This window comes from Eumetopias jubatus, unplaced genomic scaffold (genome assembly GCF_037043125.1).
Source record: "Eumetopias jubatus isolate StellerSeaLion01/CBP00866 unplaced genomic scaffold, mEumJub1_p1.0 scaffold_9, whole genome shotgun sequence".
Taxonomy (NCBI): domain Eukaryota; kingdom Metazoa; phylum Chordata; class Mammalia; order Carnivora; family Otariidae; genus Eumetopias; species Eumetopias jubatus.
The window spans coordinates 7,689,641-7,716,940 of record NW_028274815.1 but is presented as its reverse complement, the minus strand read 5'-3'; the positions used below and the strand labels follow the sequence as shown (position 1 = coordinate 7,716,940).

Genomic DNA, 27,300 nt, shown 5'->3' with positions numbered 1-27,300 from the left:
TTCGAAGCCATTCTGGTGGGCTGGGTTGGCCACACTGAAAACATAAGACACATCAGAATACATACCAAAGCAGTTACCCTACAAAGACAGGTACAATGTATAAAGAGTAGGCAGGGATAAAAAGGCTTAAAATCTGGACTAAATGAAATGTGAAATAACTAAAAGCTAGAAAAAGCTAAATATCTAAAACTGGATCTATAATTAATTAAATTACTAAATGGTTATATTGTGGGATATGTATACAGGCAATTAAAACTGTCCACAAATGTTTAGAATAACACAGGAAAATATTTAATTAAGACAGAAGATTCAAAAGTGCTCACCCACATCCCCTTTCCCTTCCATACATAGCAAAAAAGAGTTTAAAAGGAAGTGATTAAAATGTTGTATATTGAGATTACTGGTGATTTTATTTTTATTATTATTTTTAAGAGAGAAAACACAAGCAGGGGGAGTGACAAAGAGAGAGGGAGAAGGAGACTCCCCACTGAACAGGGAGCCCGATGCGGGGCTCGATCCCAGGACCCCAGGCTCATGACCCGAGCCAAAGGCAGACACTTAACCCACTTAGCCACCCAGGTGCCCCAAGATGACTCGTGATTTGAGCTCTCATCTTCATTAATTTCTAAATTTTCCACAATAAATCTGATGTTATAATCCTAAAAATCTATTGAACTCACACAATTCTAGCCTACACCTTTATGAAATACCTACAAGAACATCTATTGTCTAAATTGGCCAGATTTAAGACCTGAAAAAGGTTTTCCTGTTTAAAATACACCAATGTAACACTCTTGTTCTTTTACTAATTCAAAAGGCCGTTTTCCAGATTATAGCGAGTATCCATAGCTTGAAAATTACAAACAGGCTAAGAGCTGGAGGGCAATGAGGGTGCAGAAAAATAGGGAAAGTTGCACCATGACCTCCAGTCTTCAAAGCTAGAACTACATCCCACTGGCCGCCCTCCACCCACTGGATATCAGCATTGCCACACTACAGCACCACAAACCAGGCAGCGTGGATCACCTCATATCCTCCGTGAAGAACACGCCCGGGGTACCATAAAGCCAAGAATAACCACTGAGGTTGTACAATACACAGCTCTGCCTATCATATGGGAAGGCACTGAGTTAGGTTCTTGGCCTATATATAGATGCTGCCCATCTTCAGGAATGCTACATTCTTGGGGCACCTGGGTGGTGTAGTTGGTTAAGCGTCACAGTCTTGGTTTCAGCTCAGGTCATGATCTTGGGATCGTGAGATCAAGCCCGGCACCAGGCTCTGCGCTCAGCTCGGAGTCTGCTAGAGATTCTCTCCCTCTGCCCCTCCCCCTGTTCGAATTCTCTCTCTCTCTCAATAAAATAAATAAATCTTTAAAAAAAGAAAGAATGCTACATTCTTGACAAGTTACTCTATACAGGTTGTCTTTCAAATGTGGAACTAGGTAGTGTAGTGGTATTAGGATCTTTCAAGTTAAAATGACTGCAGTAGACTTTATCAGACAGAATTAAATAGGAACATTATCAAGACAGAAATAAAAGAGGCAATTAGTTAATGTAGTTTAATTTCCACAAAAATAGCATGCTGACTTCATCTACTAATGGCAAATAGTCCAATTAGACACAATCATCCTTTGCTGTGTTTACATTTGCACTGCTGCTGCAAAAACAATCCTGGGTAAAACTGTTAGTGCCTCACATGCATCAAAGCACAGAGGATCAAACTGCATGTGTTTAAAGTGCACACGTTGGGGCGCCTGGGGGGCTCAGTCGGTTGAGTGGTCTGATTCTTGATTTCAGCTCAGGTCACGATCTCAGGGTCATGGGATCGAGTCACAAGTCAGGCTCCACACTCAGCGAGAAGTCTGCTTAAGATTCTCTCCCTCTGCCCCTCCCCACACTCATGTTCACACATGCTCTCTCCCTCTCTCCCTAAAATAAATAAATAAATCTTAAAAAAAAAAACAAGTGTAGGGGCACCTGAGTGGCTCAGTCAGTTAAGCATCTGTCTTCGGCTCAGGTCATGGTTCCAGGGTCCTGGGATCCAGCATCGGGCTCCCTGCTCGGCGGGAAGCCTGCTTCTGCCTCTCCCTCTGCGCTCCCCCCCACCACCACCATGCTCTCTCTCTTGCATGTACATGCACTCTCTCTCAAATAAATAAATAAAATCTTTAAAAAAATAAAAAACAAAGTGTATGAGCTGATGTATATACATATGCATATACATCTATCTATATACATATATACACATCTCTACGAAACCACCACCATAATCAAGATAATGAAATATCCACCACCCACAAAATTTCACTGAGCTAGCATTTTTTTAATATTCTGTGACTTAAGTGGGAAGCAGGGAGAAGAACTTCAGCTGCATACTGAAGAACAATGATTGTTTCAAAAAAAAAAGCTCTGTGTGAGCAACAAGGTGAATTAGCCACTTTCCTCAAAGGAAATTTTTTTTTTAGTTGTTTTATACATATTTTGCTCAAGTTTCTAGTTGATTAAAGTAGGAAGGTAAATCTGGTTCCTGTTACTCCATCTTGGCCAAAAGCTGAAGTCTACACAGTTACTTTCATCTGTCCCAAATTTGCCTTTCTTAAGTCTATATGGTAAATGTTAATACTTGTTCCTTCCTGGCTCTGTAGACTTTGAGCAAATCTTTTTCCAGAGAGGAGTCCTGGCATGTTCAGCCTGTCCAGTAGCAGACTGTCCACAGCCTTGATTATTTTGGTTATACTGCCCTGAATGTGTGGTAAATGGAACAGGACCTCGCACTCCCAGTGTGAAGGGGGCCTCACTGACCAAGGTTACACACAAGACAGTATGACAAGCTCTAGTGTAAGAGGCAGGTGTAATGGGGTCAAATGACCACTGCAGTCAGAAGACTCAGGTTCACAGCCTGGCTCAACACCTTATACCTGTGTGACTTTGGCAAGCTCCCTCAAACTCGTAAACCCTACTTGCCCCATCGATGGATAGGCATAAAAGTGTATCTCACAGGTGGTTATGAGGAGAAAATGAAATAAGGAATAAGAAAACACTTTGTAATCTCTAAGGTACTGTACAAGATAAAATGACAGTGAAGTATATTTCCAATACTCCCAATAGTCCTCAATCTTTCTAACATTCCATCTCCCAAACCTCTAAGCTACCACAATATATTAAAAACTCTTACATGAGTATTAACTAATAAAAAGAAATGCCTCACCTTCTAAGTACAATTTTAATTATTTTCCCTTATACTACACAGTCGGAATCATGAAATTATTTACAAATGTGGCCCAACATCATTTCAAAAACCCATCCTAAATCTAAATTACTCATTCCTTAGCTCACGTGTAAGTACTTGAAGACTACTTACATTCTTGGAATTTGGGCATTGCAGGAGTGACAAAAATCCATTATTTGGGAACGATGCCACATATCAGGCTAAAACTGTAATTTTTAAAACACTAGCAGATTCATAAATGATATATGTTACTTACCTCTGTAACGTTGTGGCAAGAAGTACAATAATATTTGCCTTCATCAGTAAGACCCCAAGAGACAGCAGCACACTGAGTGCATCTTTCTTTAAACTCTTTCTATAGGAGAAGATAGAACAGGTGTTACTATCAAGCCATATTCAATACATTGCACCTAAACCCTGCAGTTCTACCTAAAGCGCTCCCTGCAATTTACCCTACAGATAAAAAAAACCATAGAAAATAAAAAATGTATCAGAGAGATTAACTATACACAAAGAGAAGAACAGTTCAGTCTTCTGAATAGTTGGAAATGGAATTAAATGATTAAAAAAGTTTCTAAAATATGCTGTGTTTGAGGGGGAAAAAAAAGTTGAAAAGGTGGTAGGGGTAAAATGGAAAAAAATGGATGAGTTAATAAGACTCCCGGGAAGTGCCCTGAGGAAAAAAAGAGGACAAGATTTAAGTAAAGACTTTAAAAATAAAAATTGCATACCATGTGGAACTTTCTCAATGACACTAAAAACACATACCACAAAAGAATCAGATTTTTACGGGGGCTGTTCCAAGTTTCGATTTATTCATTCAGCAATATAAGGAGAATTACCTATGTATGCATGAGGCACTTAACTAGGTGCCGGGGATTCAGTGGTGGGCAAAACAGACATCCCTACTCACAGCAAATGCAGGTTAATGGTGAGATATAATTATTAGTTTCATTAACTTAGCATGTACAGACGTTAGCCATCCATCATTCGATAGACATTTATTGAGCATCTATAATGAGCAAGGCCTTCTATCACCGTACATTGATGGGCACTAAACTACTGGTCCCGAACTCTCTGGTCTTCGACCTTATCGTTGATCTAATCGCCCAATATTCCTTTAATACGGCCAAAGAATGCAGCATTTTATGTAGTATGTCAAAAATGAACGCCGTATTTTCAACAAGTCGGTAAAGTTTGCAACGACCCCGTACTGATAACTAGCATTACCCTGGAGTGGCCCAAACCCTAATTTGGATCCCCAGTGAGACGGGCGGGGATGCGGGGTGGGTACTCAGGAGCCAGCGGGTTCCAACCCCGGCCCTCCCACGCCCACCCCGGCATCAAAGGGAACTTGTGGGTGGCCCGGCCGAGAGGGGATGGGCCATGTGGGTGGCCACCCCGTAAAACCCACAACTCCATCCCCCTCCTGAAACACACCGACATGGACTAACGCCCCGCCCTCCCTTCACCCACAACCTCGCCCAGCCAGAAACTCCAGTCTCTCTCCCCAAAATGCTCGCGCACCCGGCCCGCCAGCCCCATCCCTTTCCCCGCCCCGCAGCCTTCTGCCCGCCCTCCTCCGGCCAGTGGCGCCCCCACAGCCAGTCGGCGTCCTCCGGCCCCTGCGCTCGGCCTCACTCCCCTCCCGTCCCGCCGCGGGGCCCGCAGGGCGCCCGGCTCCCTCACCGCCTCCTCCAGGTCCATAGCGGCGCCCCCGCTGCTGCCGCCGCCGCCGCCGCCGCCGCCCCCCCGCCCCCGCCGGCCCGTTACCCGGGCAGCGAGGGCAGCTTCCGGGAGCGCCGGAGGAGCCGACCGGGCGGAAACCGAGACCGCGGCTTTGGATTCCGGGCGCCTGGAGCCGCGGGTTCGTCTCCGCTCGCTACGGGAGGGAAGCTCCGCACCCCCTGCAGCCCCCTCCCAGACTTCATTCCTTCCCCAGTCGAGGTAACTGGAGCCGAGCTCGGGAAGAAACTGGGCGCCCCTACTGCTGAGCTGATTCGGTCCGGCTCGGCTCGATGCGGGACCGTCTTCCCCCTGCATGCTGCCGGGGGCGGGCGGGGGCGGGGGCGGCCCACCGGCGGGGGCGGCCCACCCTCCCCAGCGTGGACGCGGGCGCTCCCCGGGTCCGCTCCGTTCTGGCTTTCACTGGCACGGGAGAGGCATGGGGTTCTGGAGGAAAGAACACGGCTGTTGAGGTAGAGCCGGGTGCATTCTGCTCCCTGTGCCTCAGTTTCCTCCTCTGTAAGAATCAGATACTACTAGTATTAGGTGAGGATTTTACTTGGAAGCTATTGGGTGAGTTACACGACCTGACTTACGTTTGGCAGACCAGTCTGACCCTTGTGGGGAGAAGAGACTGAGGGGGGCGAGGGCAGGAGACAAGTCAGGAGACTAGGAAAATAATCCAGACAAGATCCAGTGGTAAGTTGAACCAGGTAAAAGCACTAGAGACAGTGAGAAATACAGAGGTTCTAGAAATACAGATCGTGAAGGTAGAGCCGTAAGGATAACTTGATGGACAGGAAGTGGGCGGTAGGAGAAAGAAAAGAGCCAAGGGTGACTTCCAAGATTTTTGACCTGAGCTCTGGAAGGGTGAAGTTATCACTGAGTGGGGCAGGCTGTGGGTGGAACCGTTTGGGAGTCGGGTAGAGGAGGAACTAAGAGTTTGACTTTGGACCTGTTAGACATGCTGGTAAGACCTCCAGGTAGGATGAGAAGACAATTTGATATTGGAGTCTAGCGTTCTCAAGTGAATTCTGAACTGGAGATAACACACTTGGGAGTTCTCTCTGTCTAGATGGTATTTAAAGTCATGGACTAGATGAGAATAGAGAACGACTGGCTCTCTATTCACTTACTCCTTATTTACTTGTCAATTCATTTATGTCACAAAATTATTAAACACCCACTGTATGCCAGGCACTGTGCCAGCAGTTGGGAAATGAGAGATAAAGAGTCCCAGCCTTCAAGAGACCCCCAGTCCAGTGGAGCAGTCAGTCTCATTATTTTATCACGGCACTAGACAAACGTTCTGTCCATTTGTGTCGCCCCCGTCATTTGCCAGGCTTGGCTCTGTGCAACTTCAGACTCTTTCTGAAAAACTTTCCCTTATCTTTACAGCATTAAGGACTGTCCTAAGAAAAGCTTGATCATAACCCTTTTATTTTCTAGATCAGCCCTGATTTCAAATGTTGAAATATTAGAACAGGAAGGGGTGGTACTGAATGTGCAACTGAGGAGTTAATGTACTGAACTAAAATACAAGATCAGGAAAGTTTGTCTTTGTCTTTTTGTTTCTTGCTATATATCCAGGGCCTGGAACAGTTCTTAGCTCACAGGATGTGATCAATCAATATTTGTTGAATAGATGAATGACTTTGTAAGATTTTCATGTATATGCAAAAGAGTTGAAACAGTTGACAGACCTTGATTTGAGACTTTGGACATGTGGTGACACAGAAATGAGTCACAGATTTTTCCAGCCGTTCTTTCAGAGAAAATTGAGTGTTTTGAGCAAAGTCAGCCCTTTGGAAGAAAATGTTTTCTTAGACTATAAGACTTCTCTGTTAAAACCCTTAGAGGAGGGGTTTAACAGAGAAGCTTTAATATGCAGGTCTTAAATCTCTGGCTCAGGTGTCATTTTTGCTTATCAGATTGGCACAGATTTTTTTTTTCCGTCTAATGGAAATGATCAGTGGCGGAAGTGCTCAGTGAGCTGTATTCTGCCTTATGCTGCAGGTGAGCTTGAATGTGGGTATATTTCTTTCTTTTTTTAAATTTCATTTATCCATCTGAGAAAGAGAGAGAGAGAGCATGAGCGGGGGAGGGCAGAGGGAGAGGGAGAAGCAGACCCCCGCCACTGAGCAGGGGGCTCCAGGACCCGGAGATCACAACCTGAGGTAAAGCAGACGCTTAACCATCTGAGCCACCCAGGCACCCTGTGGGTAAATATCTGGAAAACAGTTGAGCTACATAGAGGTGGTATGGTGGAGCAACATTGAGGTAACCCCAAGAAGAGGAAACAGGGAAATAAAATTAGAACAGAGATAATAAACCTTTAAAGGAACTGAGGAGTTGAGCAGTCTGGGCCAATATTTTATTGAACACCTTGATTGAACATATTAACATATCTAAAGAATGTGTATATCAGAAAGAGATATGTTTAGCCCTTCTAGCCTAATAAGGGTGGACTTAAATCCTAGCAAGGACCCCAGCTCCGCTTTTATGCACAAGCAGCTACTATACCCAACTTTCCACATAAGTGACAGACACAGAAGCCAACACTAACCATTGCTCAATTCTGTAATAGAGCCAGTAACTCTAGGCCAATAAATTTGAAATTTTGATGAGATGGACAAATTCCTAGAAAAATACAAGTTACTGAAAGGTATATAGAAGAAATAGAAAATCTGAACAATTCTATATTTATTTAAGAAATAGATTCTATGTATAAAAAAACCTCACTAAGAAAACCCCAATTTCATATGAGTTAAAGATGGTAAATTCTACCAAATGTTTCAGAAAGAAATAGTACACATCGTACACATTTTTTTTTAAGATTTTATTTATTTTTTGACGAGAGAGATAGCAAGAGAGGGCACACAAGCAGGGGGACCGGGGGAGGGAGAAGCAGGCTCCTGCTGAGCAGGGAGCCCAATGGAGGACTTGATCCCAGGACCCTGGGATCATGATCTGAGCCCAAGGCAGGCACCCAACGACTGAGCCACCCAGGCGCCCTGTACACAGACTTCTAAATAATGGGAAAAGTGAGTGCATTTACCAGCACATCTTATGAGGCTAGCATAACCTTGACATCAAATCGTGGCAAAGATATATGAAGAAAAGTAAAAATTAAAGTCCGTTCTGTCTCAGAAACAGATGTAAAAATTCCAAACAAAATATCAGCAAATTGAACGCATGTCCTTTGTTATATTGAGCAATATATATAAATAGATTAATAAATCAAAACCAAGTTGGGTTTATTCTAGAAATCTAAAGTTGGTTTAACATTAGAAAATATATAAGTCAAACAGTAGTGCAAGAATGGACCAAAAGATCAATGGAACAGAATAGAAAGTCCAAAAACTGAGCCAAAAACATGTAAGATAAACTGATTTACAACAAAGGTGCTACTAAAATTCAGTGGGGAAAGTATAGTGTTTCAATAAATGATTCTGGATCAGTTGCACATTCATATGAAAAAAATATTGACCCCTACATCACACCATATAAAAAATTAATTTGAAACAGATCACAATCCCACATATAGTAAGTAAAGCAGAAAAAAAATCAGAAAATATCTTTCTGAATTGAGATAGGACAGATTTCCTGAGAAGCACAATCCTAAAAGCACTATTCATGAAAGAGAAGACTGTTACATTGGACTTCATTAAAATTAAGAACTTTAGTTCATCAAAATTGTTAAGGCAACCCACAGACTGAGAAAAGGTATTTACAAGGTATTTATATCCACTACAAATCAATAAAAAAAAATTAAAAAGTAGGCAAAAGACTTTAACAACTATTTCACGAAAGAGGATAGTTAAAAGACCAATGAATACATGAAAAGCTGCTCAACATCATGACTCATCAGAAAAATGCAAATTAAACCCACAGTGAGATGCTACAACACATCCACTGGGATGGCTAAAGTTAAAAAGATACGAAGGTTCGGCAAAAACGTGGATACACTCAGTCTCTTCTACATTGCTGATGGGAGTGAAAATTGGCAGAAATATTTTGGAAAATTGGAAGTAATGCTAACTGTAGGCTAATTATGACTCAGCAATTCTACCCTTAGATATATACCCAAGAGAAATTAGTACATATGTTCACCAAAAGATATGTACAAGTATTTTCATTAAACTTTCTTTATAACGGCCCCAAATTACAACCAACCAAATGTCCATCAGTGGGAGAATCAATAGCAAGTTGTGATAGTCATACCATGGAATCCTATACAGTAATGAGAAAGAATGAATACTTATTATAGGCAACAACATAGATGAATCTCACAAAATCATGATGTGCAAAAGAAGCCTGTGGTGGATTTAAAGTAGACTTATGTTCTTTGCCACTCTTCCCGTTGAAAGATGCTGTCCATCTCCCTGCCCCTTGAATCGGCCATGGTCTTGTGGCCAGCTTTCAGCAACAGAATTCTGAGTCAGTGGTGTTATATAACTTCTAAGCAGTGTCTTTGCAGCTTTTGCTTTTCCTCAGATGTGCTGTCCTGAAAGCCAGCGGCAAGAAGTCCAACTCCCTTGAGACAGCCATGCTGTGAGGAAGCCCAAGCACGCCATGTGTACGAGCGAGGCGACACAGAGGACTGAGGTGTCAGACACGTGAGTGAAACCTTCTTGGATCTCCCAGCCTAGCCCGGTCACTAGCTACACGCAGCCCTCGCCCCATGCCAGGTAGAACAGAAAACCACCCAGCCAAGTCCTGCCCAAATTCATGACTGACAGAATTCCAAGTCAACAAAATGGTTATTTTTTCTAAGCCACACTAAATTCTGACATACTTTGTTATTATAATTGTTATTATAATAGTAGTTTGCTACAAAGTAATAGGTAAGCCACAGAAATTGGTTATCGGAGTAGAATGTTATGTAACAAAACCCTAAAATATGTCCCCAGAGCTAATCCTATCCAAATGCCTCTTCCTCTAGATAGTACACTCTCAGAAAAGAATTTTGAACATATATCCCCATTATATAGATACGTATTTTTGTATAAATTATACACACGCAGGACTGTTCTAATGATGTATATTATAGGACACTCATAAATATCAAAATAAGCTAAAAATATAAATTATTAATTAAATAACCTCCGTTCCAATGAAAATATTAGTACTATTGTAATTAATCTTGTCTTAACACTATGTGATACAGAGATCTGTAGTTCTTGTCCTAAATTTAGTTTACTTTAATACTCCTTTTTATGGTGATCATAGCAGAAAAAGATACCTCACAAAGATAAAGAAGACCAAGTATTTTCATACCAATGGAAACATTTGTAAACATTCATTCTCCAAATGTAGTCTCCATAGCACATATGTCTTCCAAAAAAGTGATTACTTTTTCATTCCTTACACAAAGGAGTGCCTAGCAGGTGCCAGACACTGTTTTAGGGACAGGGAATAAAGCAACGAACAAAAACAATCTCTACCTCATGAAGCTTACATTGTAGCTGGTAGAGTCACATAATGAATGCATAATTAAGTCATTATAAAATATGTCAGGTGGCAAAAAACTTCCATGAGGAAAAAGAAAGCAGAATATGAAAATAGAATAGACAGGAGGAAAGGTTGGAGGTGGGAGTTGCTATTTTATTTTATTTTAAGATTTATTTATTTATTTTAGAGGGAGGGGAGGTTCAGAGGGAGAGGGAGAGAAATCCCCAAGCAGACTCCCTGCTGAGTGCGGAGGCTGACACGGGGCTCGATCCTAGGACCCCGAGATCATGACCTGAGCTGAAATCAAGAGTCAGACACCCAACCAACTGAGCCACACAGGCATGCTGGGAGTTGCTGTTTTAGACAGAGTGGTCTGGGAAGGCTTCTCAAATAAAAGTGACATTTGAGAGGAGATTTAAAAGAAGCAGGGGACTGAGCCATGCAAATAGGTGGGGGATCAGCACTGCAGGTGCAAAGACCTTGAGACAGTGAAGTGGCCCTGAGAAAGCAAGGAGGTGTGTGATAGAGGCCATGAGGTCAGAGAGGCAGCCAGGCCAGATGAGGGATAAGGTCTTGGGGATTATAGGAAGGACATCAGGTTTTATTCTCAGTGAGATGGAAGGCAGAAGAGTGACAGCAGCTGACTCATATTTTAGAAGGGTCCCTCTGGGGACAGTGGAAAGTAGGGGGGATCAGGAAGGAGTAGGGGGATGTAGGGAGCAGGGGGGAGCAGGGAGATCACTTAGGAGGCCACTGAAGTGGCCTACATGTGGGCTGAGGGCAGAGCAAGGGTGTAGACACTGAGGAGAAACAGTCAACCTCTGGACAGATTTCAAAGTCACAGTCTTCCTGATGGATCGGATGTGGGGGGTGAGAGAGAAGACAGTGAAGGTTACTGCAAAGTTCTGGGTCTGAACGTGCATGAGAATGCAGTTTCCGTTTGTGGAGACCAGGGAGACACGTGTGGGCTTATGATAGAGTGGAGGAAAGAATCAAGAGTTTGCTGGGATGTTTAAAAGTTAGCAATGCCTACTCAGTATCCAAGTGGGGACGTTGACCATGCTGTTGAGCAGGTGAGTTTGATGTTTGGTGGAAAGCTAACGACTGGAAGTAGGAATCTGGGAATCAGAGGCTGGATAAAATCATCAAGGATGTGTGGATAGAAAAGTCCAAGGACCGAGACCCGGCCACTCCCAACATATTTAAGTAGGGAGCAAGAAGGAAGCTGAGAATGAATGCCCAAGAAGCAGAAGAGAACCAGGAGAATGTGGTATCCTGGAAGCCAAGCAAAGAAAGTGTGTCCAAAAGGTGGGGCCATCAGCTTCCTCAAAAGTTCCTGAGAATTGCAAGATGAAGACCAGGATGTGAGCATCAGATTTGGACATGGGGTCATCACTGCCCTTGACAAGTGTGGTTTCCGTGTTGGGGATGAAGGGCAGAAGAAGAGTGTAGACCACTCTTGTGAGGGATTTCATCGTAGACAGAAGCAGGGGTGCCATCGCTGGGAGACAACGTAAAGTCAAGGCAGACTTTTGTTTGTCTGGTTTTATTTCTTTGCTTGCTTGTTTCAGATTTGGGAAGACAGGGAATGATTTTAGGGGCTTTCAGTGAGCTGGGAAGGGATGGGTCCGCAGCTCAGGCAGAGGGATTGGCCGGAGCATAGACAATTCAGCTGTGGCAGGACGGTACCACAGCTGTGGCACAGGCCTGGTGGGGACGTGAGGAAAGGGCTCTTCTGACTGCTTCTGGTGAAATGGGAAGGAGGTCATGAGCTGAGTGTGAGAGTCAGGAGGGTTGCTCGAGGTCCCAGGAGAGGTCAGAGGTGTAATACCTCTGGGGAATGGGAGAGTTAAATCAGAAAAATCAGAAATCTACTAAATTGTCAGGCACCTTTAGGGCCCCCCTGGACATCTGAGATCGTAAATCCGAAGATAAGGTCAGTCAACACACCCAGCCATTCAACTGCTCACTTTGTTGAAACAGCCCCTTTACCCCGAAGGGACAAATTAAGTATATTCACAATTTCAAAAAGACCTGCCAGGCAGTACTACTGACAACCACTTGTCATTGCAGGAATACTTGCGTTTTTGTTTCACGAGAAAAAAGATAACTCATCTGTAAGTCTGACAGGTCTTTTAAGTATTTTGCCACGAGATAGACAACAGCCTTCTATGTGGAACAAAAGATGTTTATGGGTATTCGGCTCATTACAGGTTACGGTAAGGATCCCATGACATCTGAAAGGTCCCGTGTTTATAAAATCAGCTGCGTCCAGGGCATTCCACAGTCACGCGTGCCCCTCTGCCTGTAGCCGCCGCTGCCATTCACTGCTGGGGAAGGAGGCGGCGGGCGAATCTCCCTGGCCGTCTGTAGCCTCATCCCAGAGCTCTTCTGCCATTCTAGTCAAAGTGGGTCTAGTCAGTGAGTCCATGGACATGGTATCTCCAAGTAGCTCTTTTTTTTTTTTTAAACAGTTTTCAGGTTTGTCTCTGCTTTTTTTTTTTTTAAGATATTTATTTATTTATTTATTTATTTATTTATGTGACACAGAGACAGAGAGAGAGCACAAGCTGGGGAACCAGTGGAGGGAGAAGGAGAAGCAGGCTCCCTGCTGAGCAGAGAGTCCGATGCGGGGCTCGATCCCAGGACCCCGAGATCATGACCTGAGCCAAAGGCAGGAGCTTAACCGACTGAGCCACCCAGGTGCCCCTCCAAGTAGCTCTTGTATAAAAGATACGATTTACTGTGGAGAACATATGTTCTCTGATGCATCTTCCCAGGAATGGCCCCTCAGAAGCAGTCCTTCCCATGTTCCATGACTGAAATGGAACCCAGTGACTACCACAAGCAGGGACTTGTTAGAAATATCTATATTTTATCCTGCCGGATAGCAAAACTTCACATTGTAAACCTCTGACATAACACTCGTTTTCTTCTAAATTTTCAGCAGGTTCTGCATCTCTTAACAGAATTTGCAGCAGTATTTGTCATCTGCTCTTTCAGCCATATCATGGCAGAATGATAGGAAACAGATAAATATAAAATACAATTTTAGGGAGTCATTCATGCTTTAAAGCCAGGTAGGTATATAGGGTGACTGGGGTGGGGTGAAGTGAACAGAATTTGTATAGGGTCATGAGGAAGACTTCCCTGAAGAAGGGCCAGTAGAGCCAAGATGGGAATGTGAGAGCCATGCAGGAATGTGGGGAAATGTATCCCAGGGAGAGTGAAAAGGCCCTGAGGCTGCACTAGGCTTGGTGTGTTTGAGAAACAAAAGGAAGCCAGCGTGGCCAGGATAATGGGTAAGAGGTAGAGCTGTGGGCCTCAGGGTGAGAGCACTGGGCAGGGCCCTGACTGCCCGGAGGTCCCCTGGCCCCACAGGACTGATACCAGCCAGTACATCCATGGTCTGTCCCATGCATTATACCAGCTGTACCCAGTAGATCCCACCTCCTGGCTACCATCATTGGCTCCCACAGGGGAAGAGGGAAGGGAGAAGGGGGACCTCATGGATCAATGGGGGGGGGGCAGTCAGCAGGCCATGGCTGCCTTGTACTTCCCACTTAACCTGTGCCAGCCTGTAAAGATGATAGCCTTAATGGAGTTTTGGCTCAGAGAGGGCTGGGGGAGCAGACAAGTGGGGGGCCCACACAAGTACTAGCCAGGCATTTGGGGCTTTGTTGGCATAGCAGTACTCCCTCCACAGGAAGGAGGCTGCAAGGAAGGAAGAGCCCGAGGTTTCCAGAGTGCAGCTCCCACTTTTCACCATTCATACTCAATTTCACTTCCAGTGAAGGGCATCCCTTTGTCAAAACCCACCACAGGCCTTCTAGTCAAGGGCATTAACAACAGGGTTTTCCTAGTAAAGTGAGAGCTAATGCATATCTAGCATTTTCTGAGCCAGGCACCATTCTAAACTTGTTAACTCACCATGAGCCCCATTTTCCAGACAAGAAAACTAAAACAAAGGTTATCTAAAATTTGTGTAAGCGTCTGAGCCAGGAGTCAAAACTGAGTAGCCTAGTAGAGCACGCAGTTTTGGCAGCCATTCTCTGAGCCTCTCAGGAAGGATCGGGCTCAACATCATTAGACATGGGGCTCCACAAAAGGTTTTGTGACTTAGCCAATAATAAGATGTTGAATATGGAAGAACCTCAGATGATACTGTAAGGATCAGAAAATATTTTAATATAATTGTTCTTGGTTGAATAGCAGCTGAGAGACAATTCATTACCACAAACAATATTGTTATTGAGAGAAATTCTCTAATTTTGAGACTACAAGTTAACCTAGTGGCTACTGATTTATTGGGGAAGTTTTTGGAAAAGTTGCATGCATTTCCCTCTGTCAAATCACATCTCCAATAGGGACATTATTTAATTTGTAAGACTATATCAAAAGATCACACCAATAATTTCTGAAAACGAACAAATGACCTAGAAATTATTAGACTGATTTGGTGAATGCTCTGTTGTAACTTATTTTGTTGGCAGTTTTATTCTTTTTTTAAAGATTTATTTATTTGAGTGCCTGGGTGGCTCAGTTGGTTAAGCAACTGCCTTCGGCTCAGGTCATGATCCTGGAGTCCCAGGATCGAGTCCCGCATCGGGCTCCCTGCTTAGTGGGGAGTCTGCTTCTCCCTCTGACCATACCCCCTCTTGTGCTCTCTCTCTTTCACTCTCTCTCTCAAATAAAATTTTTTTAAAAGATTTATTTATTTATTTATTTCAGGGTTGGTGGGGAAGGGGCAGAGGGAGAGGGAGAGACAAAATCTCAATTAGACTCCACACCCAGCACAGAGCCCCACACGGGGCTTGATCTCATAACACTGAGATCATGACCTGAGCCGAAATCAAGAGTTGATTACTTAACCCACTGAGCTACCCAGGTGCCCCGCAGTTTTATTCTATAAACAGATTTAGTTTGGGTTATTTAGAGAATAAAAGGGAATACATTTTAAATTTCCATTTATATAGACTCTTATACATGAATATATTATTGAATATGGGTATTTTGAATATTCCTTCTGAGGCCATGGTTAGGCATTTCAATTTAATTCTAAGTGTGCTGAGAAGTCATTGAAGGATTTTTGAACACAAGAGCGGCATGGTCTAATTTACACTTTGAAGTATTGTTCAGGTCTCTGTGGGGAATGGACCAAGGAGGAGAAGAAGGAATGAAAATGACTCACTGGGAGGACCAGTACTTAGTTTTGTGGGCAAGGAGAAATAGATATACTTTGAAGGTGGAGCCAACAATGAATTGGGTGTAGTTGTGAGAAAAAGAGAGGAATCGAAGATGGCGTGGTAAGGTCATGGTGGAGCCCTTCACTGGGATGGTTATGGGCAGGTTAGGGGGTGAGCTCTAGATTTGGGCCATGTTAAGTTTGATATGACTGTAAGAAATACAAGAGATACTGAATAGGAAGTCGCACAAATGAGTCTGGAATTCAGGGGAGGTGTTCTGGCTGGAGATGTGAATTTGGGAGCTGTGGTATAAACATGAGATTTAAAGCCCAGGACTAAATGGAGACACCTAGGGAGTGTAGATCATAGATGAGGGGAAAGGGACCAGGGCTGAGATGAGGGCATTGTAACAGGTAGAAGTCAGAACAGAACAATCCAGCAAAGATGGTAGAAGGAGAGAACCAGTGAAGGGCGGTGACCAGAGCCACATGAATAGTGTTTCAAGAAAGAAGAAAATGTCAAATGCCATTAAGAGTTGGGTGAGCTTAGCCCAGGACCCAGCAAGATAGTTGTCATGGACAAGATGATTTCGGTCAAGTAGGAAGGGTGGAAGTTTGATTGGCATGGGTTCAAGGCAGAATGGGAGGAAGCAGTAGACAGTGAAGACAAGGCCCATGGGAATTTTGCTGAAAGGAAGATTAAAGAGTTGGTCAACCCTATAGGAAGACACAGTGGGGTTAAATAGGGAAGTTGCAACATGTTTGTGTGCTCATGGAAAAGAAATATTGGCTAGTAGGAGAAAGAGGGGAGATTACAGGCAAAGTCCAAGCAAAGCCCTTGAGTGGGTGAGAGGGACAGATCTGGCCCCTGATGAGCCTGAGGGGCTGCATTATTCTGTCCTGACCAGGCCATGGGAATTCCAGGAATGTGACCACCACTCCGCCAGGCAGGGGCCCTGGTGGCCACATTAGAGCTGGTCCCACTGCCTTCTCCTGACTTTTTGATGCTGCCAGCATCCCAGGGCTTGGAACCCAGCACACCTCAGCTAAAAGTTTAGTAACGGAGGTTCTACTAAGTGTGGGAATAACTAAATACTATTTCAAGGAGGCAAAAGAGCAGAGACTCTGCAATAAGGAGAGTAGATTTGAATCCTGGCCCTGATAACATTTGGGGTAGCTACGTGACCTGCACAGGTCACTTCTCCGGGGCCCAGTTTTCTCATCTGCAGTGTGGGGATAATAACTTCCACAAAACACCTTCTGAGATTGTAAGGTACAAATGAGGTGATAGATGTGCAAAGGCTTTGTCAAAGCTCTATAAACTGGAAAGTGAGAATGAATGCCATAAGTTGTCATGAGGCTAAATTTACTAGAGCATTCCCCTCATTTATCTCACTGAACAGGCACAGCCTGTGGAAGAGGCATTTCTAAGGACACATTCCTGGGCCATGCCTCTCTGTGGGCTTAATTTTCATAAGTAGACTTTTAAGGTTTTTTTTTTTTCAATAAAATTAAGAGCAAGTCTTTGGCTTGCTCCTTGCCAGAGCCTCCAAATTTCATTACAGACGTAAGTGTATCACTTGAAGATCATCGGTTGAAAGATCATCATAGGTTGAAAGGGAGGGGAGACATATTATTAACTTCAAAGCTTTCTTGGAACCTATTAAATGTTAATCACAAAGCACAGGGATGTTCCTGAAAGCAAACACCATCCGGACACTTCTCAGATGCATGAGACTTCGTCCTTGGGCTCCCATCAACATTTCTGCTGAAGGGGCGCCTGGGTGGCTCAGTTGGTTAAGCGACTGCCTTTGGCTCAGGTCATGATCCTGGAGTCCCGGGATCGAGTCCTGCATCGGGCTCCCCACTCAGCGGGGAGTCTGCTTCTCCCCCTAACCCTCCTCCCTCTCATGTACTCTCTCTCTCTCTCTCTCAAATAAATAAATAAATCTTTAAAAAAAAAAAACATTTTTGCTGAAGGGAAGAGAGACTCTAGTACATCCCCTCCCAGTGAATGGACCTTCTGGGTGTTCCCAGGCCTGCTTGTGGCCTGCTCTGTTCACAGCTGAAGCTGAAATCTTTTGTGGTTTGCCTAGTGCTGGGAAGAAGGCTGGAGGAATGAGTAGTTGCTGGGCACATTGTGTGTCAGGCACGGCACCAGGCCCATTACACAGGTCATCTCAGCATTGAACTGGGAGGCAATTATTCTCTTCTCATCAAACAGGAAGAAAAACTGAGCCTCAGGAGGTCAGGTCAGGTGGTGCGGCCAGCAGGGGGGGGCGGGGGGGCAAGAGGGCTCCAAAGAGTCCACTCTCCCTGCTCCCAGAGTAAGTGCTTGGTAAAGGTTTCTTTAGTGAATGAGCAGATGGATGAATAAAGTCCTCTGGATCCAAAATCGCCTTGTCATAAAGGACATCAACCGCCAGAAGGCACGGTCCCAATTAAACAGAAGCAAAACAACCTTCTAAGATTGTGTGAGGTACTCCCGAGTTTGCCTTAAATAACTCAGGAGTTTCCCAGACTCTTGAGTGATAAGATCTCAGGCAAGTTGCAGAACCTGTTGGGGGCTGGTTTCTCCATTTCTAGTCGGGAGGTGCTCCTCTCCATGCTCCTCCCTCCCTTTCAGGAAGCAGACTCAGCAGAGCCACAGGACTTGTAGCTCCGGCTACGGGCTATAAAATCCTTGAAAGAGGAGTCCTGGCTGGTGACCATCCTGTGGCCAGGACTACCTACATAACTCATGGGGCCCTGCACAAAATGCAAGTGGCACCCCTGGTTCAAAAATTAATAAAAATTTTCAGGCCAGAGCAGCAGACTATTAAACAAAGCTCAGGACCTTTCTGAGTATAGGGTCCTGTGTGACTGTATAGGCTCCACACCCACGAAGCCAGCCTTTACCTGTAGCCCTTGATTTGGGAGAAGGGGAGAAGAAATCTTAGAAGGGGGTTGGTTGGAGGGGGCTCCTGGGTAGCTCAGTGGGTTCAGTGTCAGACTCCTGATTTTGGCTCAGGTCATGATCTCAGGGTTGTGAGATCAAGCACCATGTCTGGGCTCCACACTGGCTGTGGAGCCTGCTTAAGATCCTCTCTCTCCCTCTACCCCTCCCCAACCCCCCAAAAAGAAGGGGATTGGTGGGACATCATGAAAGCACCAAAAATAGGACAAATTAAATAGTTACGGAGGGACATCTGGGTGGCTCAGTCCGTTAAGCTTCTGACTCTTGGTTTCAGTTCAGGTCATGACCTCAGGGTCCTGAGATCGAGCCCCGAGTTGGGCTCCCTGCTCAGCAGGGAGTCTGCTTCCCCTCTCTCTTTCTCCCTCAGCCCCTCCCCCCACTTATGCACACACTCTGTCTCTAAAAATGAATAAATAAATCTTTTTAAAAAATGGCCATGGAGATCAGGTTCTGATCTCTTGAAACATACAATTCCAGGATATAAAGTTTCTGAAATTCATCTAGAACAATTCTTCCATTTTATGGCTGAGGAAGTTGAGATCCAGACAGAAGCAGTGACTTGGGGAATCATGGGGTCCCACAAAGAAGGCAACCCCTCTCTGAATCTCAGTCTCCTTATTACTGAAACAACACAGGGCAGGCTGAATAATGCATTATTTCCTATTTCCACCAAAATAACAATCACATAAAAGGGTCAAGTCCACAAGGACCAAGGAAATGGAAGGAGGAGGTGATGGCAATTGAAGAGGAATTGGAGAGTGGGCAGGTGGGGCAGGAGGAAGCACAGTCTGGGAACTGGAGAATTGAGTGAAAATCTGAATACTGCTCTTAAATTCCTTTCCAGAATGTCGGTAGCAAGTTTTACATCTCCCCAGGCAGGAAATGAGAGTCTTCTCTAGTGTAAATTCCAGAAACGACCATTTGGGATTCTTCATAGTGGGTTTGAACTCTGTCCTATTAGGCGGAAGCCCTAGGGCCCACATCTGGCTTATGTGCAAAGAGCTTTCTAGGCTCCTGAGAGCTGATGGCCAAGCACCTCCGGACATGGGAAAAGGCTTCTAACTTGAAAGGCAGAAAACAAGTGGAAAAAAGAATTGGGAGAAATCAGACAGCTTCAAAATAAAAACTAAATATAAAAAATAAATTCAGAGAACATTCCAGAGCAAAAAGATAAAAAGATGGAAAATAGCAGAGAAAAGATAAAGCAAGAAAAGAAGTCTACAGGGTTGAAGGCCATCTGCTAGAAATGCCAGATAGAGAGCCAAGGGGAAAAAATTATCAAGGAAATAATATAAGGAAATTTCTCAGAACTAAAACCTATGTTTCCAACTCAAAAGGGCTAGCATAAGGAATGAAAAAGTCCCAGAGTCAGGTCCATCACTGTGAACTTTTCAAATACCAGGGATACAGAGAAGATGCTGTAAACTTCTAGGGAGGAAAAGAAAATCAGAATCCATTGACCTCTCTGCACTGGACTGTAGTGGACAAGAGACTGATGACTTCAGTGTCCTGATCTGCACCCTACACCTCTGTATTCAGCCAAACCATCCATTAGGTAAGGGTAAAATATTTCAGGCATGCAAGAACTAATATCATTTCCTTCCCTTGTACCCTTTCCTTGTACGTTTAGTGGACTACTAGAGGTGATGATCCAATAAAGAAGGGAGTAAACCAAGGTGGGAACCCACAGAATGGAGGAAGCAAGGGATCTACAACATAAGAGGCAATGTGAGTCCCCATGATGATGGTGAATGGAAATTTCCAGACGACATCTGTATAATGTCCAGTCTAAATTGAAGAACATGGAAGGAAGGCTCTGAAAGGAAGGTCTCCAAGAGTAAGATGCATATGACATATTGGAGATTATGGAAAACATTGATAGAATTGAAGTAGACTTTGTTAGAACATGAGGAAAAATTAATGATGCATAGAAAATCAGGCACATGGGAAGAAAAGGAGGAAATGGGTAACTCCAGTAAAAGTGAAGGAGTGGATAAGAAATTTGGTATGAACATAGTGTTAATGTGGTTCTCTAGTAAATGCCATTTGTGCAGTCATGAGCGAGTATATATACTGACTATTGATATAACATTGTTTTGTAACAATGTTGGGGGGTAGGGAATGGGAAGTAGGGAGGTATAGGAGACTCAGTCCTTATTTATCATTGTAGGAACTCAGTATAGTATCTCAAAATGTAAAATAATGCATTAAATATGGATAGCTCCAGTCCCATGGTTTTTTTTTAATTTTTTTATTGTTATGTTAATCACCATATATTACATAATTTGTTTTGGTGTAGTGTTCCATGATTCATTGTTTGTTCATAACACCCAGTGCTCCATGCTCCAGTCCCATGGTTTTAAATACCATCTATAAGACTTCCAAGTTTAAGAAGGTGAGGAGAAGACATTCCTACTTCTTTTTCTCTCAAAAATTACCTCAAAACAACGAAGAAAATAAACAGAAATACAAACTCTATCCTTGATGTTAGAAGACACTGCAATTCTGAACCATTACATGTGAAGCTAAGTGGCTAGAAGAATGACAAATGACAAAAAAAGTGAATAAAGATGAACCCAAATGCCAGTAGAAGTATAATTTATTTACAATAAAATTCACAATTTTAAGTGTACATGATGAGTTTTGGCATATATATATATCTACTACAAAAAAATATGATTTAGAACATTGCAGTCAGTTCCTATCTCTAAGCCCCAAACCCCTAGCAAACACTGATCTGCTATCATCACCATAGACTTGCCTTTTCTTTTTTTTTTAAGATTTTATTTATTTATTTTAGAGAGAGACAAAGATTGAGAGAGAGCATGAGTGGGGGGCAGGAGGAGGCAGAAGGAGAGGGAGAAGCAGACTTCCCCACTGAGGAGGAGCCTGAGGACACAGGGTTCCATCCCAGGTCCCCTGGGATCATGACCTGAACTGAAGGCAGACACTTAACCAACTCAGCCACCCAGCACCCCTAGACTTGCCTTTTCTAGAACTTTTCTAGAACTTCATATAAATACATACAATGTGTAGGGGCGCCTGGGTGGCTCAGTTGGTTAAGCATCTGACTCTTGGTTTCAGCTCAGGTCATGATCTCAGGGTCGTGGGACTGAGCCCTGCATCAGGCTCTGTGCTTAGTGCAGAGTCTGCTTGTCCCTCTCCCTCTTCTCCTCCACCCCCAATTGCTCACTTTCCCTCTCAAATAAATAAATAAAATCTTTAAAAAAAAACATACAGTGTGTATTCATTTTGGATCTGGCTTTTTTCACTTAGTAATGCTTTTGTGATTCATCCATGGTATTGGGTATATCAGTTCATACCTATTAATTGCTAAGCAGTATTCCATTAAGATATAGATTTTTCTTTACTTATCAACTGATAGACTTTTGGATTGCTTCCAGTTTGGGGCTACTCCAAACAAAACTGTTGCGAGTCTTCATGTATAAATCTTTGTGTGGACATAATGTTTTCATTTCACTTGAAAAATACCCGAGAGTGGAATTTCTGAGTCATATGGTAAGTGAATGTTTAACTTGGTAAGTAAATGTAAACTGTTGCTTCACATTGTAGCCAAACCTTGGCATTATCAATCTTTTAAGCTTTATCCACTTCAATGGGTATGTAGTAGTATCTCCTTTTGGTTTAAATTTACACTTCCCTAATGACTAATGATGTTGAACATCTTTTCATGTGCTTATTTGGCATCTATATTTTTAAAATAAAATGTCCACTCAAATCTTTTGCCTAATTTTAATTATCTTGTCTCGTTATTGAGTTGTGAGTGTTCTTTATACCTTGTGAACACAAATCCTTTATTTTATGTATGTTTTGCTAACATAGTCTCCCAGTCTGTGGCTTGCTTTTTCATTTTCCTAATTGTGCTTTCAAAAAACACATATTTTTTATTTTGATGGTCCAAAGTATTGATTTTTTATGTGTCCTACTTAAAAATTTTTTGCCCAATTCAAGTCATTAAGACTTTCTGCTGTTTATGTCCACAATAGCCAAACTATGGAAAAAGCCTAGATGTCCATCAACAAATGAATGGATAAAGAAGATGTGACACACACACACACACACACACACACACACACACACACACACACACACAAAGGAATATTATGCAGCCATCAAAAAATGAAATCTTGCCATTTGCAACGATGTGGATGCAACTAGAGGGTATTATGCTAAGCGAAATAAGTCAATAAGAGAAAGACAAGCATCATATGATCTCACTGATATGAGGAATTGGAGAAACAAGACAGAGGATCATAGGGGAAGGGAGAGAAAAATGAAATAAGATGAAACCAGAGAGGGAGACAAACCAGAAGAGACTCTTAATCTCATGAAACAAACTGAGGGCTGCTGGAGTGGAGGGGGGTGGGAGGGATGGGGTGGCTGGGTGATGGACATTGGGGAGGGTAAGTACTATGGTGAGTGCTGTGAATTGTGTAAGACTGACGAGTCACAGAACTGTACCCCTGAAACAAATAATACAGTATATGTTAATAAAAAATTTTTTAAATTGCTACAATATAAAAAGAAAATATTCTCTGCTTTCTTTTTTTAAATAAGTTTTATAGTTTTAGTTCATTTTTGTGCATGTAGCCAACCAATTATTCCAGCACCTTTTATTGAAAGATCATCCTTTCCCCATTTTTTTTTAAAGATTTGATTTATTTATTTGACAGAGACAGACACAGTGAGAGAGGGAACACAAGCAGGGGGAGTGGGAGAGGGAGAAGCAGGCTTCCCGCAGAGCAGGGAGCCCAATGTGGGGCTCGATCCCAGGACCCTGGTATCATGACCTGAGCCGAAGGCAGACGCTTAACGACTGAGCCACCCAGGCGCTTCCATCCTTTCCCCATTTAACTGTCTTGGCATCTTGCTGGAAAATCAATTGACCATATTTTTGTGGGGGTCTCTTTCTGGACTTTCTAGTCTATTCCATTGGTCTGTATTATATGTCACCTTTAGTTCAGTACCATACTATCTTGATTACTCTTAGCTTTATAGTAGATCTGGAAACTAGCTAGTGTAAGTCCTCTAACTCTGCTCTTTTTCAGTATTATTTTGGATTTCCACATACATTTTAAATTTTGCTTACTGAATTTTAAAATAACCCTGCTAAATTTTGAATGTCATTGTGTTTAATCTATAGATGAGTTTGTAGGAGAACTGGCATTTGGGGGAGGGGGGAGGTAAGAATTGGTATTTTAACAATATTGAATCTTCCAGTCGATGAATATGGTATATGTCACCATTTATACTTGTCTTTAATTTCTCTCAGTAATGTTTTATAGTTTTCAGAGTACACTTATTGAACATATTTGTTAAATTTATCCCTATTTCATAATTTTCTTTCTCTCTTTCCTTCTGTGTGTGTGTGTGTGTGTGTGTGTGTTTGAGAGAGAGAGAGAGAGAAAAAGAGGGAGGGAGGAAGAGAGGGAGTTTCCTCTATGTTTCCCAAAGTTGAGTAAAAGAAAATTGGCTAATTAAGGATGTGGTTAGCTGAATTCCAGTTAAGTCAGATTTTACTGTATTTGGCATTCACACTAATAGCTCTGATTATGTCATGCCCATGTTAAAAAACCTTCATTGGGAAATAATTATGGATGTGCTCAAAGAATGTAGTATCAATTTACAAAGCAGAAAATTGGAAACAACCGAGCTGACTGATTAACTAGATGGTGCTATATTCTTACCATGCAGCCATAAAAATGACGTGATGCAACAGTGGTTTTCAGAATGGGGTCAGGGTGTCTTCCAGGGTCAAGCAGGCATCAGGGCCTTCACTCATGCTCTGATCACAATAGCCTTATTTTTATCCTTTTTGGCTTTTGTGGTTCCATAGGATTTTGTTTAAACACAGAGTTCCCAGTGCATCAAATGTTTAAAAACCATTATTGCAAAAGAATTTTTAATGACCAAGAAAGACATCTGTGGAATTATAATCAGGTTAGAAAAGAATCAGTGTGTGGTGTCTTTGGGGAAAAAAAGAAGATAATTGTGTACAGAAAGACATTGGAAGGTTATACATGTATCAAACATTAATAGCAATTCTATTTGTGTAGATTGTGAATTATTTCTAAACGTTTTGTTTGTATGTTTCTAAATGTGTACAATGTATAGTGTAGTGTTCTTTAATGAGAATACAAATTCCTTGAGGGGCCATTCAACTCTCTCCACCATCTGACACTGAATGTCTTTCCAGACTCCCTGCTAGGATGCAATTCCTCACTGAACCACAAGGTTAGCCTCAAAGAATTATTCACCATTTCCTGAATATGCCCTGCCTTTCCCTGTCCCCACACCTTTTCTCCAGCTAAGTTCTTAGCACAGCATTCACTAATCACACACCATCACTTCCTACTGGAGTTCAACCCATTCAAACTGTATGTGATAAAATGTAAGTTAAAGAGAAAAACAGTTCAAAACTATGTCAAGAGTGTGATTTCAGGGGTGCCTGGGTGGCTCAGTCGTTAAGCATCTGCCTTTGGCTCAGGTCATGATCCCAGGGTCCTGGGATCGGGCTCTCTGCTCAGTGGGAAGCCTGCTTCTCCTTCTGCCACTTCCCTTGCTTGCATTCCCTCTCTTGCTGTGTCTCTCTTTGTCAAATAAATAAATAAAATCTTAAAAAAAAAAAAAGTGTGGGGCGCCTGGGTGGCTCAGTTGGTTAAGCGACTGCCTTCGGCTCAGGTCATGATCCTGGAGTCCCGGGATCGAGTCCCGCATCGGGCTCCCTGCTCAGCAGGGGGTCTGCTTCTCCCTCTGACCCTCTTCCCTCTCGTGCTCTCTGTCTCCCATGCTCTCTCTCTCTCTCTCAAATAAATAAAGTCTTTAAAAAAAAAGTGTGATTTCAACTAAAGAAAAAAAATGTAAAGGAAAAAACTGGCAGGAACAATGTACATCATGTACAGTGGCAACACCTGTGTATTGGGATTATAAGTCTTTTGTTTTGTTTGTTAGTTTGGTTTTTGCATTTTATTATGCTTTCCAAATCTATAATGACCTATTCAAATAGTAAAAAAGGAAAAAAAAATCATAACTCATCTTAAGACCTGTATCAAATGTTAACACCTCCAAGAACGTTTCATAAAGAACAATAAGAATACATTTCTTGAACTCTCCAGGCTGTGTCTCCAAACAATTTAACTGTATCAGTGTCACATGATACAGTCCAAAACACCCTGAATCTAGAGGCAGAGGCCCTCCTGTTTAACACTGGCCTCTCCCTACTGAAATCACCTCACCTCTCTGAGTGTCTAGCTCCTCCCAGTGTTGTAGTAAGGATTAACTGAGACCCTGTGAATATGCTCTGTAAACTGGAAAGTCCTATTCAAGTGTAGGCCATGTCTGATTCCCATATGAGGCTGAGGCTCAGTCACCCCAGACTATCTACCACAGGTGACACTCAACAAATGGCCATTGATTTAAATCTCCCTGCAGTTCCAAAAATAGAGCAAAAGCTTCTCTGTGTCCTGAGATGTTACCAGTAGACTAGGATTTGATAAAGGTCTGTGCTCCAGAGAGCCCATGATTTTTATCGAGATTTGATTTTCCTTTGCTGTTCCTAGTCCTTGTGGCCTTAATAAGCAAGCTAGCACTGGGTTAGCAATCAGCGGGCTCCTGCACAGCCCCCCTGGGGGGCGGTGGGGGGAGGAGGGTTGCTCATCAGTGTTTATTAAAAATAGGAAACAAGACTAGAGCAACACTTACTCTAGTAAGTGCAGCCCTGGGCAAAGTCTATTCCTTGTGTACTTCTTGAAAAGAGATGACCTAGAATAGAGCCAGCCTTCAGGCTGGCCCGGCCATGGACTTTATTAACTGGATGGACTTCGGGAGAGACCGAGGGGAGCCACTTGAGTTGTCCAGTCCGGCTTCTTGCTCCTCGGAGGGTGCCTGAAGCCCCAAGAGGGGATGCGGCTTGCCAAGGGCACATGCTAGTTAGTAACAGCTAGTTAGCACTGGAACTAGAGCTTGTTATTTGGGTCAGCTGGGATTGCTCTAAGGAAGCAGGAATCTCCACTGGACCCCGTCTCCCTCCGCATCAAGCAGAGCCTGGTCCTAGCTGGTCCTCCATGAGTGTTTGTGGATACAGCCGTGCGCGAGTGAGCACGCCTCTTTCCTTGAGATCCAACTACAGCCCTCAGCAAAAATTCATTCCAGACTAAGAAAGACCGAGCCACCTGTCCGGGACCAAAGCTCTCTAAGCTCTGGAGTGATTTACAAACATTGGCTGTCATGGCTCTATTACAGGTAGAAGCAACCGTGAGCATCATGATGATGAGAACCAAGCAGAGCAGACACACCAAAGAAGGAAGACCTGCTCACCAGAGATAAGAAGAGACTCCAGGGGCGCCTGGGGGCGGGGCTCAGTCGGTGAAGCGTCTGTCTTCGGCTCAGGTCGTGATCTCCAGGTTCTAGGATGGAGCCCCGCATCGGGTTCCCTGCTCATGGGGGAGTCTGCTTCTCCCTCTGCCCCTCACCCAGCTTGTGCTCTCTCGTGCTGTCTCTCTCTCTCAAATAAATAAATAAAATCTTTTAAAAAAAGTAAACAGGACTAAAAAATAATAATAATAATAATAAAATAAAATAAAAGTAAATAGGACTGAGGCAACAGATGCCCATGAACTCCTTTCATGGCCCATTCTGATATTTCTGGGAGGGAAGGAAAGAATCCTTGACCCCCACCGGCTCAGCTTTCTGGTGCTCTAACCTGTAGCCTGCTGTGGGGGTCCTGCCT

General features: G+C 43.3%; 1 protein-coding gene and 1 long non-coding RNA gene across 4 annotated transcripts in view; one reads left to right on the top strand and one right to left on the bottom strand.

Annotated features, from left to right (window-relative positions):
* Positions 1–4,972, bottom strand: part of TAF1B (TATA-box binding protein associated factor, RNA polymerase I subunit B) — a 66,230-nt gene extending 61,258 nt beyond the window's left edge. For both annotated transcript variants that reach the window (XM_028099624.2, XM_028099623.2), the window contains exons 1-2: positions 4,921–4,972; positions 3,488–3,586 (exon numbers count right to left, since the gene is read on the bottom strand). In XM_028099624.2, coding sequence (XP_027955425.1) covers positions 3,488–3,586; positions 4,921–4,938 — 117 coding nt within the window. In that variant the 5' untranslated portion in view covers positions 4,939–4,972. The remainder of the gene's footprint in view (positions 1–3,487; positions 3,587–4,920) is intronic.
* A 110-nt stretch (positions 4,973–5,082) lies between these two features.
* LOC114205786 (uncharacterized) lies at positions 5,083–27,080 on the top strand. Of its 2 annotated transcripts, XR_015768864.1 has the most exons (4): positions 5,083–5,178; positions 9,454–9,575; positions 20,182–20,279; positions 26,814–27,080. It is a non-coding gene; the product is annotated as an uncharacterized LOC114205786 (long non-coding RNA). The 2 variants fall into 2 exon arrangements; XR_003608471.2 differs by lacking the exon at positions 26,814–27,080 and having other exon boundaries at positions 20,182–21,515.
* The last annotated feature ends 220 nt before the right edge of the window (positions 27,081–27,300 follow it).